This window comes from Equus quagga, chromosome 6, assembly GCF_021613505.1.
Source record: "Equus quagga isolate Etosha38 chromosome 6, UCLA_HA_Equagga_1.0, whole genome shotgun sequence".
NCBI lineage: Eukaryota > Metazoa > Chordata > Mammalia > Perissodactyla > Equidae > Equus > Equus quagga.
In genome coordinates, this window is record NC_060272.1 from 90,261,268 (window position 1) to 90,273,729 (window position 12,462).

Here is a 12,462-nt window from a genome sequence, read left to right on the forward strand (position 1 = left end):
GCAGGGCCAGTGGTACTTGCCCACGTGGGTATGTGCATCTTCCTGCTCTGCCCACACAATTGTTTATTTTATTTTATTTTCATTGGCCTAATTTATTTTTTTCTTGAGTGATTTTTATTTACTTATTTTCTTTGTTGAGTTCTAGTTGACATACCATATTATATTAGTTTCAGGTGTAAAACCACATAATTATTTTAGAAGGTTTGCCAGATACCGCTTCCTAGTAGTGGTATCAATCAGATTATTCCATTTAGTGAATTCGATTTTATCCGCAAATTTGAGCCTCTCTGTTTATTTTACTTATTGCTTGGAGACTGATTTGATTTTTCTTCTTGTTGTTCCTTTGCCTTTACTTAACTTATCAATGCTTAATTTTCTTGGTCAAAGTTGGAAGCAGGTAGGCCTTTCTGGACATATCTTTAAATTAAAATTGCCAGAAATCCTGTGTGGCTTTGAATCAAGTTACAGCAGAAGCTCAGGGCTTTGGTTTCACAGCATCTTTGGTTCCAGAGCTAATGGCCGCCAAGAACAGTTTGCCCACATTACAGGGCTGATCTGAGAACTCCAGTGGCCCCCGAAGGTACTTGGAAGTAGACATGGTAGTTTGAGACTAATCTATATTTTTCCCAGGAGGTTCCTGGTGAGGCAGAAGGTCTGTTCCTCAGAGGGAAAGCTACACATTCCTGGACCTCTCCCAGAGTCTGGAAGTTCCGTCCTTAAAAGTCCCAGCTCAGAAACTTAGTTTATTGCTACAGTCATTGGGATTAATCTGAAATTAACCCAGGGTGACGTGAATAAGCATACCATTTATCATTTATTTTCCTCAAACCCAATAAGTTTTTATTTCTATTTTTTCAGGATTCAACAGGCACAACAACATTTTTAGGATTCACTGCTGCAGGCTTTGTGGTATTCCAGGGAAATAAGAGAATCCATTTGGTAAAATGGTGAGTACTTCTTGGAATACTGACTTACCATTTTTCTTAATCTTGTTTTTCTTTCTCCACCTTTGACTTTTTTTGGGGAAACATCAGGTAGAATGCCTAGTGCCCATTTCTTTGCCTTCAAGCTTCATTTTAAAAGGATTTATCACCTATAGATGAAACCCAATCTAGGCTGCCCTATCTTAGTGGAGAATTGGATTTTTCAAGCTCAGGAGTCAACCCAGGAGACCTGGGATGTATCCTGGGCTCAGGGGCTCTGCCTCCAGAGAAGGTTTCCAGTGTTTCCTCACCAATAGCTTCTGCTTTGGCCGGAGGGGTGACCATGGAGTGCGTCAGGGTGGGTAAAGGTGAAAAACCTCATGGGCAAGTCAAGACCCACTCTCTCCCACTGACTTCTCTACTTTCTCCTCTGTTGAGTCTTTGGTGCTAACTCATGCTTTGTTATCCAGTGTATCAGTGAAGATGCATTTTGTTCAAAGGATCAGGAATGTCTACTCACAATGGTTTACAACTAAGAGGACTGATTATCTTACACAACAAAAGTTCCAGAGATCAGGCAGTTCCACGGTCCATTAACTTAACTGCCCAACAACACCATGAAGGATTTGGGTTTCTTCATTTTCTTCTCTGCCATCCCAGGGTGGTGTCTTTTGTCCCCAGGCTGGTGCTCATAAGATGGCCATGCATGCAACTCTGGCCATCACATCTTCCCACAGCAACTCCCAGAGCCTGGAGGAGAGCAGCCCCTTCCTATGTATCTCCTATTAAAACATGGATAACTTTTTCGGAAACCCTGTAGGGATTTCTTGTGTATCTAATTGGGCAGGATTAGGTCACATGCACCTACACAAACCAATCCTTCCAAGAAGAATTGGAACTCCATTACTGGGTTGGTTAAATCCAGATTCATCCTCTTGAGTCTGGGAAGAGTAATCTGCATGACCTCAAGGAAGAATAAAGTCTAGGCTGTGTCAGTAAAGAAGTGGGACGATGGAGTGAAGTAGGTAACCAGCAGTTCCCACTATGTCCAATCAAGGAACAAAGTGGTTTTGTCAAGAGTAAAGAAGGCTGAACATTATATGTGGAATATTGTAAAGGCTCAGTCTTGTTCATACCTTCAGCTTCATTCACTTCCTTCTCTGATGGCCCCTGACAGGTTTGTCACCTCTGTTGTGTCTCACTGGGTAGTGGGCTCACTCCTTTGGCCTCAACCCTTAGGTCTGACATTCTTCTTGATGGGCCCGTGGGCATCCATCCTCTGTCCTGGGTTGGAAATGCTCTCTTGCACTAAACTGAACCTCAGTTTCCTGGTTCTTTTAGCTTCAGGATTTCTTCCAGCACCTCTTTATCAAGTCCTCCCCCACCCCTGCTTGGCACTCTCCTCTTAGCACTTGCACACTTGCCTTCCTTTCAAACCTTCTCTACTAGCATCAGTCAACTAATGTCCACTCTGCTCCCTATGTCTCCTGCTCTTGTTTATGATCAGTCTATCATTGCCTTTTACTCAATTCATACTTTGAACTCCCCTCTGTGCCCACTTCTTCTCTTATTCTACAATTAGCACTCTCAAAACTCTTGTCTACCTTTAATAAATCACTTAACTTCTGAGTCTCAGTGTACTCATTCATAAAATGGGGATTGATTATATCTGACTGCCTTAGAGGGAGGGAAGGAGATGGGGGAAAGGCAAATGAAATAGTGTGTGTGAGTGATGTGATTCGTGAACTGTGACATTATATACATGTAACGTGCTGGTGTTACCCAATTTTCTTCTCTGTATTTCAGCACCTTGTAGAGAAGCTCTAAGTTAGTCACTCTTCCGTCCATTCCAGAATACGTTTCCTAAGGATTCCTATAGACTTTGGGGAGTATAAGTAATTCTAGGACTTCCCTCATCCTACCCTATGGCTACAAAAGTCTTAGGGATCCTAAGGGTGTTAGATCCTCAGGTGTCTAAATTGCTTGAGCTCTGGAGTAGTTAGGTTAGAACCTGACTTGTCTCAAGTGCAGATTAATTGCAAGTCTCTCCCCTTTGGGCTTCAGTTTCTTCCTGGGTCCAGGAAGAGTTGACTGAGATGGACAATCCCCTGCTTGTTTCTGGTTTCTATGTCTTGATGTTCCTGGTGGGCTCCTGATGTCATCCCCATCCTTTCCAGCCTCTGCTTAGGCACATGTATTTATAGCAGCCATGTACATGTTACTAAAACAAATTTTCTTCCCACGTTAATCCTAGATTTTTTTTTTAACATCCATTGAGCTTTGTCACTCTCACAAATCCTCTCCTAAGTTAAAACAGCTTAATGTGCCCTCACTGTTCTTTTTCCCCCAGGAAAAACACAGGGGCACACATGACTGTCCTTGGAATTAGATCAAAGGAATAAAAATAGAATTCTCTCCTCTCTTTACACATATGTTCTCACCAAGGAGGTGACCCAGGGTCTACATTTCAGGCAGATTTTAATCCAACAGCTCCTTAAGATGGAAACTAAAGTCACTCTTTTGACTATAATTCATCAAGTTGTTCTCACAGTTTTGAGCATCTCAATATCTAACAACACTATTCTTTATAAACAGGGAGAGCAGAAATGAAAATTTTGCACTGTGGTGTGTGTGTGTTTCTTGGACATGGATGTAAAAGAATGAAGGAGACAGATCTTGTGAATCCGTGTGATTTCATTAACTGAGTCTGAAAGAACCACATTCTTCCTGCCTTGAAAATTGAGCCTGCCAATTAATATTGTTTTGGACATTAATGTTCATGAAACCTCTAGAGCTCCTGGAAGAAAGGTGCAGCTTAACTGTAAAAAATGGAATAAATAATTCTGGGCTGCCTACGGATCCTCCCTTGGGAAGAAAATTGCCGTATAGTTCTCTCAGGGGCTTTCGCTGCTCGTTAGGCCTTCACGGATGATGAGATAATATCTTGTTTCACTGCAGTCTGTGTTGGCATTTGTGAGTCAGCCGGATTCCTACGGGAAGGCCAGGTACTTTGGTTAGCTGCCACTGTTTTTTTCCTTCTTACCCAAAGAGATTTTCTTTTCTTAGGCCCGATGTCTGCAAGTTGAAGTTTGAAGGAAAGACTTTTTATGTGATTGGCACCCAGAAGGAGGTCAGATACCACTTTTCTAACTACCTGTTTTAGTGTGCGTATGTGTAAGTGTGTGTGCATGAGAGAGATTCAAGCATAAAATGTGCCGTTAATATTGTAGCTTTAAAGTTTGTGATGATCATGGAAGCTATATGCAGAAAACAGTTTAGAGGTAAACAAACACTGAGTTTGTACCTTTAAGAATAAATCATAGCAATGCTGACCATCTACCCCCATGTGAAAAATAGACTGGATAGATTGCAGAAATGAAAATGGAACCTCCCTCTCCTCTGTAATTTGCCAAAATACAGATTTATGAAACAGGTGAAGAGTACTTACAAAGCTAGATATCAACCAGCGCTGGTTAGAGTTTATAAACAAAGCCTGTGAGTCCTGGGAATCTTAAGATAATAGATAGATACAGATACAGATAGACACAGGTTGGGTTCTTCGGGAATGTATTCGGTTAGAGGCCATTATTGAAACATTGAGCCTCAGAGCTACGTCTGAAAGCTTGCTGATTTTCTTGACCCTAGTTTTCAGTTCAATAGACAGTTATTCAAGGATGCAAATAGTTTTTAAACTAATTCAAGTCTGATTGAGGGGTAGGCGATGCCTGGAGCGTCAAGAGGCATTACGAGGCTGCTTTTATTAGAAATAGGGCCTAGATAGATTAGTGATGTCTGCGCAGGGTGAAGGGGGCGGGATACCACTTTAACAACACCTTTAGGAACATAGTAATGCATTAGTGACTTCAAATCTGTTTGCTAGGTGGGATGCAAATAGGTAAATATCTAAAGGAAAAACAGGAAAAACGTAAACTGTGTTTAACATGCCTTTTCTTGTTCTGTTATTTTTTTTACTAGAAAAAAGCCATGTTGGCATTCCATACTTCAACACCAGCTGCCTGCAAACATCTTTGGAAGTGCGGGGTGGAGAACCAGGCCTTTTATAAGTAAGTAGCTTTTATTTATTTAATCATAGGTTTTAAAAGCACCCATGGAACTCTATGTTTTGCAAATAGGTGCATCCTCATTTCTTTTAATATAGTCCTTTTTGTTGTATTTAAGTGAATTATAAATTTGGTGCATTGTTCAGGGTGACTCCCAACCACTGTTGGCCTCACCAAGTCCTGAGCTCCATGGTGGGGGTGTCCCATAGAATTGCTGTGGGCTCTTTTTGCTTTTTTCCAATGTTGCTGTTTCCGTTCAACATGTCACAGGATCTCATTTTCGTCGACTGCCCCCCTGAGAAGCAGACCTTGAGAAGAGTTTGGAGCAAGAAGTTTCTTTGGGATGTGGTCCCTGAGTGTACCAATGGGGGTGTGGGGAAGGGAGATGGGAAGCAAGCAACGCAGAGTGTGTCATTGAGCAGGTCATTCCTGTGGGCAGCTGGGCTCAGTTCTGCTGGAGAACCCTAGAAGACACTAGAATATGCCTCAAAGTTCTCCCCTAGACCAGCAAAGAGGCTGGGCTGTTTATGTACCAATTCCCCATTCATTTTGGTTGTAGGCCACTTTAGAGGGCAGAGTTCATATTCTCTGGCATGTCTGGTTTACTCTGAGTGTGGGTTGAATGTGTTTTTACAACGAGAAAAAGAAACCTTTGGCAGAGAGTCACACATGTTCATAAGTAAGAAGCCTTCAGTATATGGAGATGACAGCCAAAGGTTTATGGGTGGAATGCCATCAGAGTCTAGGATCATAGAAAGTCAGTGCTGGACAGGACTTCAGAAACCATTCATAAAGCTCTCAGATTTCAAAAGAGTTTCAAATTTAGGATCTTTCCACTGAGTCTCAGCTTCTCCCCTTTGAGACATACTTATTGATTGGAAGAGCAGTGGTGATGGACGCAGTTAAGAACCTTGCCCAGCCCTGCCCAGTGTATCAGCACCACTGACCCCTGGAGCTCATCCTGGTGGCTATTGCTCCACATCCCCCAACACTGAGATTCTATCTTACTCATTAGACTCACCTCCCTGAAAATGCTGAGTCTCTGAACCTCCTGGGGTTTGGCTGATGAGGACCATCAAGAGAATAATGACTTAGACAATGATTTTCAGCCACAGAGCTCTTTTCCTTAAACAGAATTGTAGGTAAAGTCTAATAGATAATAGAGAAGGGAATAGAAAAGCTGTGCTTGTTAATAGGGACCAGAGTTGGGACTGGGGACTGGAGACCCTTCACCCGTTACTGTTCCTCAGGAACGTGGGTGACCAGTTGTCCTGTTTGCCTGGAACTTTCCCAGGTTTAGTATTGAGAGCCCCATGTCCTGAGAAAGCCCTCAGTCACGGGCAAACCCTGTATCAAGAGCATAATTTGAAAACCTCTTCATGAGATGATCCACAAAATACTGCGCTTCTAGGAATGATGAGGTGTATCAGCAGACCCTCCCACAACCACCTGCACCTCAGGGCATCTGTGGGTCCCCTGGGGTAGCTGGGGACTGGCTGAAAAAGGATACCTGATGGCCTCTGAAAAATCAGCATGTCTAGACCTCTCCTTGACATGAAGCTGAGACAGAGAAAGCAGAGGGTTTGGTGCTCTTAGTCTGTAGGTGGAGCCTGCACATTTTTTATTTTTGTTTTTAATTACTTTGTAAATTGAGATAATACTCATATACCATAAAATTTACCTTAAAAGTACAATTCACAAAGTTATGCAACTGTCACACTATCTAATTCCAGAACATTTTATCACCCTGAAAAGAAACCCTGTATCCAGTAGTGGTCACTCCCTATTCGACCCACTCCCCGACCTTGGCAGCCACTCATCTACTTTCTGTATTTATACATTTCATATATTCTGAATATTTCATAAAAATGGAATCATAAACTATATGGCCTTTTGTGCCTGGCTTCTGTCTCTTAAGGTAATGTTTTCAAGGTTCGTCCATGTTGTAGCATGTATCAGTACTTCATTTCTTTTTATGACTGAATAATATTCCATTGTTTGAATATGCTGCATTTTGTTGATCTATTCATCAGTTGATGGACATTGGGTTGTTCCCTCTTTTTATCTGCTGTGAATAGTACTGCTGTGAATATCCATATAAAAGTTTTTCTATGGACTATTCTCTTAGGTTTATACCTAGGAGTGGAATTTCTGGGTCATAGGGTAAGTTTCTATTTAACTTTTTGAGAAACTGACCAACTGTTCTTGGAGCCTAAGCTTTTGGAACTCTTCTGTTCCTCCTTTAATGAAATCATCTGGCTCCTGTCAAAGGATAACGTAGAGATGTTTAGTTAGTTATTTTGAATGAGTATTTTCTCACAAATGAGGGGGCTAGTAGATGGAGTCTAGAAACAAGGTAAAAGCAAGATATAGCATGACATTATTTTATTGTAGATTTTTATGTCATGTCTGTACTAGATTTGATCTCTCTGAGGGTAGGAGCTAGGTTCTGTTTATCTCTGTATTTCCTAAAGACCCCAGGCATTCACGAAATATTTTCTGGATCAAAGCACTCAGGCATGGTTCCTGTCCTCTGGAGATTTGTCCCCTGCAGTTGTCTGTGGCTGCTTCAGAAGACCCAGATAGTTTAGCTGTGAGCACAAGGGGCACTGCAGAGAGTTAACTGAGTCCTTGCATCAGCACCTCTGCTTTGGTTAGGCTGGGCTACCCCGTCTCTCTCATTAGGACTTTTAACCCCTAATGTTTGTGCTGATCTGAGATTTACCAGAATCTTTTCTTCCTGCATTATCTCATAACCATACCTGTTCCTTAGGAAAAAGGAAAGATACCACTTGTTCTGACCCAGCTGTGTGACCTTGCACAAGTCCCTGGCCTCAGCCTCTCATCTGCAGAGTGGAGGGGACTGGAACTCAGCCAGGACTGGCTTGCCTCACTGTGGCCTGGCATTACCCACTGTGGGTTTCTGAAGCCAATGGGCTTGGGTTCGAGTCTTGACTCTTCACTTACTAGAAGTATAGCCTGGAACAAAGCACTTAAACTCTTTGAGCCTGATCTGTATATTTTTGTGTGTAACATGTGACTGTTTAATACCTGCCTGCAGTGTTTAGTTCTGCCTGGAGCACTGACCATCAGTGAGTGGTGGCTGCTATGACCACGCCTACTAACACCTCCATTATTGAAAGCTTTTTGAGTGCCGGTTGGTTGCAGAGCCAGTCCCTTGATTCTGAAGGGCTCCGGTTCTGTTAAGCTCGGGGATGGGTGCCTGCTTCCTCCGCTGCCCCATCCCTTTCCTAGCAGAGGTCCTAGACCTGCTTCCAGCTCGTTCTGACTGGCACTGCATCTTAATGGTTTTGGCTGGCAGAGCAAGGCCCTGATATTGTTTCCTGAGTTGGAGGTGGTTTGCTCCCTCCTTTTCTACTTCACTTGCCATGGGAACGGCTGCCTGGTGCCTGGGAATTCCCTAGTGTGCTTTTAAGACATGAATGTGCTGCTGGTTGTCAGCTGGCTCCGGGCCACCGATCAGGTTGGAAAGCCCTGGCTCTGAGATCTGCTGCCTGGGAATGAAGCCCAGCAGCAGAAACTCTGATTTCCCCTCCTGCTCCAAACCCCAGGGGATCCTTGATGCAGACTCAGTCACCGTTTCAGAGCTTCCTTTATGCCATGTGTTTTCTAGGCGCTGCCACCCCAGGGCACTGGAGCTTGCCCTTTCTGGGCGCTGGTTCACCCAAAGCACACTGGATACCCTGCAGGGTTCAGGGGCTCACTGGTGTTTCCATTTGATGAATCTTTATCTCACTTGCTTTACACGTGCACTATGCTGGGCACTGGGGACACGGTGGAGGCTCAGATGACGCTCACTGTCCCCAACTTTGTATGGAATTGTGTGCAGGGGATAAAGGCAGTCACTAATAAATTTCATATCTGGAGTTTGGTGTGCATTTGAGCAGAGGGACAACATCACACTTGGTAGATCAGGACCAGAGCAGCTCCCTAAACCAGTGAGCACACTTCACTGAGCACATCAATGACCTGGAGATCTTGTTAGAATGTGGGTTGTGGTCCAGTGGGTCTGGGTGGGCATGAGAGCCCACATTTATAATAAGCTCCCTGGCAATGCTGTGCTGCAGGCCCAGGACCACACTTTGAGTAATGAGGTTCTAAACCGGAAGTTCTCAGCCCTGACTGCACATTAGAACCACCTGGGGGAGCTTCTGAAAAATACCAAGACTGTGGACCCTACCCCAGACCCTATTAAATCAGAATCTGGGTCCTGACAAAAGCTCGTACACAAATGTCCACAGCAGAATTATTCTTAGTACCTAAAAGGTGGAAACATCCCAAATGCCCAACTGATGAATGGATAAAAGAAAGTGGCATATCCGTACAATAGGATATTATTCCACCATAAAAATACGTGAAGTGCTGATACACACCACAACAAAGATGGACCTTGAAAACATTACGCTAAGCGAAAGAAGCCAGGCACATAATATCACATCTTGTATGATTTCATTTATTTGAAACATCCAGAATATGCAAATATTTAGAGATGGAAAGTAGATTAGTAGTTGTCTAGGATTAGGAGTGGGGAAGATAAGGAGGGGAAATAGAGACTGATTGCCAATAGGTATGGGGGTTCTTTTGGAGTGATGAAAATGTTTTCTGATGATTTTTTTTACTTTATGAAGCATACTGAAAACTACTGAAGTGTACAATCTAAGAGGGTGAATTTTTTTTTAAAAGATTGGCACCTGAGCTATAACATCTGTTGCCAATCTTCCTTTTTTTTTCCTCCCCAAAGCCCCCCAGTACATAGTTGTAAATTCTAGTTGCAGGTCCTTCTGGCTCTGCTCTGTGGGACGCCGCCTCAGCATGGCTTGATGAGCAGTGTTAGGTCCATGCCCAGGATCCCAACTGGTGAAACCATGGGCCGTCGAAGCAGAGCATACAAACTTAACCACTCAGCCATGGGGCCGACCCCTGAATTTTTTGGTATATGAATTATATCTCAATAAAGCTATTGTTTTAACAGTCAGAATCTGGGATGGGGGTCGAGATATTGGTAGTAATAAAAGTTTCCCCAGTGGTGCTAATGTGCAGCCGAGGGTTGAAATGCTCTAATCCAGTGATTCTCAGAGTAGGGTCCCTGGACCTATATCAGTATCTCCTGGGAGCTTGTTAGAAGTGCAGATTCTTAGGCTCTGCCCCAGACTACTGAATCAGAGACTTGTATTTTAAAAAGCCTGCTGAGTGATTCTGATGCTCTCTGACGTCTGAGGACCTGAATGGCTAAAGCTTTATTTTCAAAATACAGACAAACCTCGGTTTGCAACCTGCTTCCTCCAGCTTCTATCATGTGACCATAGTTAAGTGACTTAACCCTTCTGTGCCTCAGTTTCCTCATGTCAAAATGTGAATTGTGGGGCCAGTCTGGTGGCATAGTAGTTAAGTTCTTGCACTTCACTTTGATAGCCGGGGGTTCGCAGGTTCAGATCCCAGGCATGGACCTACATACCACTCATCAAACCATGGTGTGGCGGCATCACACATATAAAACAGAGGAAGATTGGCACAGATGTTAGCTCAGGGACAATCTTCCTCACCAAAAAAAGAAAAAAATAAGTGGATTGCTTCTTCCTGTGAAAGAGCTGTGAAGATAAAATGAATTTGCATATTGAAGGTGCTTCCAATGGTTTATGGCCCATAGTAAGTGCTCAGTAATAATGTAGGTTGTTGCTATGATTACTCCAGAAGCTCTAAACTGTGATTTCAATGGGAAATTGTATTGTTAATTCTATAAGTGGCCCATTGGAGCAGCACCCATTGTCTCCCCAGCACCTCCATCCCTAGCCCCTATAGTGGCAGGTGCCAGAGGAGAAGTTAGAGGCAGGGGTGAGGGGGACGCGTGCCTACAGAGCTGTGCTGTGTGTGCATCATGTGATACTGACACTCAGCAAATGCTTTGCTTGTTCCAGACCCTGTCGGCCCACATGGCACATCTCACATGTTACCCCATTTAAAGTACAGCTTTGTGTCAGAACTGGGCAACAGAGCTCTCTGGTGCGGTGGGAAGGGGTCTTTGGGTTCCGTGGCTGCCCCGGCAGTTCTGGAGTGAGGAGTGGTGGAGAGCTGTGACAGCAGAAAGGTGAGTCGTGACCAGGCCACGATTTGAATACACAGTTGTTCCCGAGTCAGGTGTTGGTAAATTGGGGACTGCCTGGATTTCTCTGTGAGGTCACACACATTTGAGAATAGCCAACACTTTGGTGCTGGGATTCTGGTGGGGCGGTGGGAGTGGGGAGGGGGCGGGCAGGGAAGCACCTGGCGGAGGGAGAATTGCTATTTTAACTAGGTTGTCTGCAGTGGGAAGGAGACTTTGCTCTGGGCTCACTGATGTGAGAGCCCAGGAAATGCAGCGGGGGACGCGTCAGCTGGAATTAGGGCGTGAAGGCCTCTTACTGGCTTTCAGAATGTTTGACAGGGTCCCCGGAATCTCCCTGACTGAGAGGATCGGCTTTAGTAGCTCAGCAGTGAGAAGGCACTGGAGAGGCTTGGAGAGTGATCAGAGGGAGGGAGGGCGGGCAAGTGTTACATAATGAGCAGGCACAGGCCAGGTGCTTTCACATCATTTAATCTCACTAGCCCTCCTCAGAACACTAGGAATTAGGGACTAGTATACCCTCCCTCTTTAAAAAATTCGCGGAGAAATCGAGGCTTGTGCAAGGTCACAGGATCAAAAGCAGATAGGAATCCCAGGCCTCTGCTCCTTTAAGGAAAATGTCACCTCTCAAGTCTTCAGGGAGAATACAGGGACTCAGAGGTTCTCAAATGAGAGTGGGCTGCCTTGGAATGACCTTGGGGTGTTTGATAAAAATAGCACCTCCTGGGCCCTCTCCGGACCTGCTGAATGAGACTCTAGCAATGGAGCCTGAGAACTGGTGTTTTCAACCCCTACCCCGGGTGCTGCTGATGAGCAGCTAGGTTTGGGAACAACTGGACGCAGGTCCTGTAAGCCAGCCACCTTTCTCCTCCCCCTCTATTTCCCTTCATCCCACTGTCTGTGTCCCAGTTCCCAGTGGGTTTGTGTTGTCCAAGATCTCCTTGAACTCCACTGTTAAAATTCCATTAAAGATCTCACCCCAAACACTATGGGGAGTCTACATGGGCATTTGGGAGGGCAGGGAATTGGCGATAAAGCTCCCGGGAGAGCATCTCTGAGCAAGTCGAATGACAGGAGTAATCACCCAGGGCAATCAGCTGCCAGAGGGAAGCCAGTGCTGTTTTCCCTGGGCTCACGCTGAGCAGACAGCTATTCGCTTTCTCTGTGAAATGTGTCTTTTGACCTGTTTTTCGTGAGGCTCTTTGAGGGTTTGGGTGGATGCAGCGCAGGCCTGAGGCCTCCCGCTGAGGCATTTCTGGGTGTGAGGAGAAGACAGTGGCCTCCTCTGGGGCCTGGAAGGGCAGAAGCGGGGAGGCTGCACCAGTGAAAAACAGAGCTGCCCGCCTCTCCCCCCGAG

The 12,462-nt window shown here is 44.7% G+C and overlaps 1 protein-coding gene across 1 annotated transcript in view; it reads left to right on the forward strand.

Moving 5' to 3' along the window:
• FRMD3 (FERM domain containing 3) overlaps positions 1 to 12,462 on the forward strand; it is a gene marked incomplete at its 5' end in the record, with an annotated part of 86,592 nt that overhangs the window by 16,922 nt on the left and 57,208 nt on the right. Inside the window, 3 exons of the mRNA XM_046663885.1 lie at positions 859 to 947; positions 3,990 to 4,053; positions 4,899 to 4,987. Coding sequence (XP_046519841.1) covers positions 859 to 947; positions 3,990 to 4,053; positions 4,899 to 4,987 — 242 coding nt within the window. The remainder of the gene's footprint in view (positions 1 to 858; positions 948 to 3,989; positions 4,054 to 4,898; positions 4,988 to 12,462) is intronic.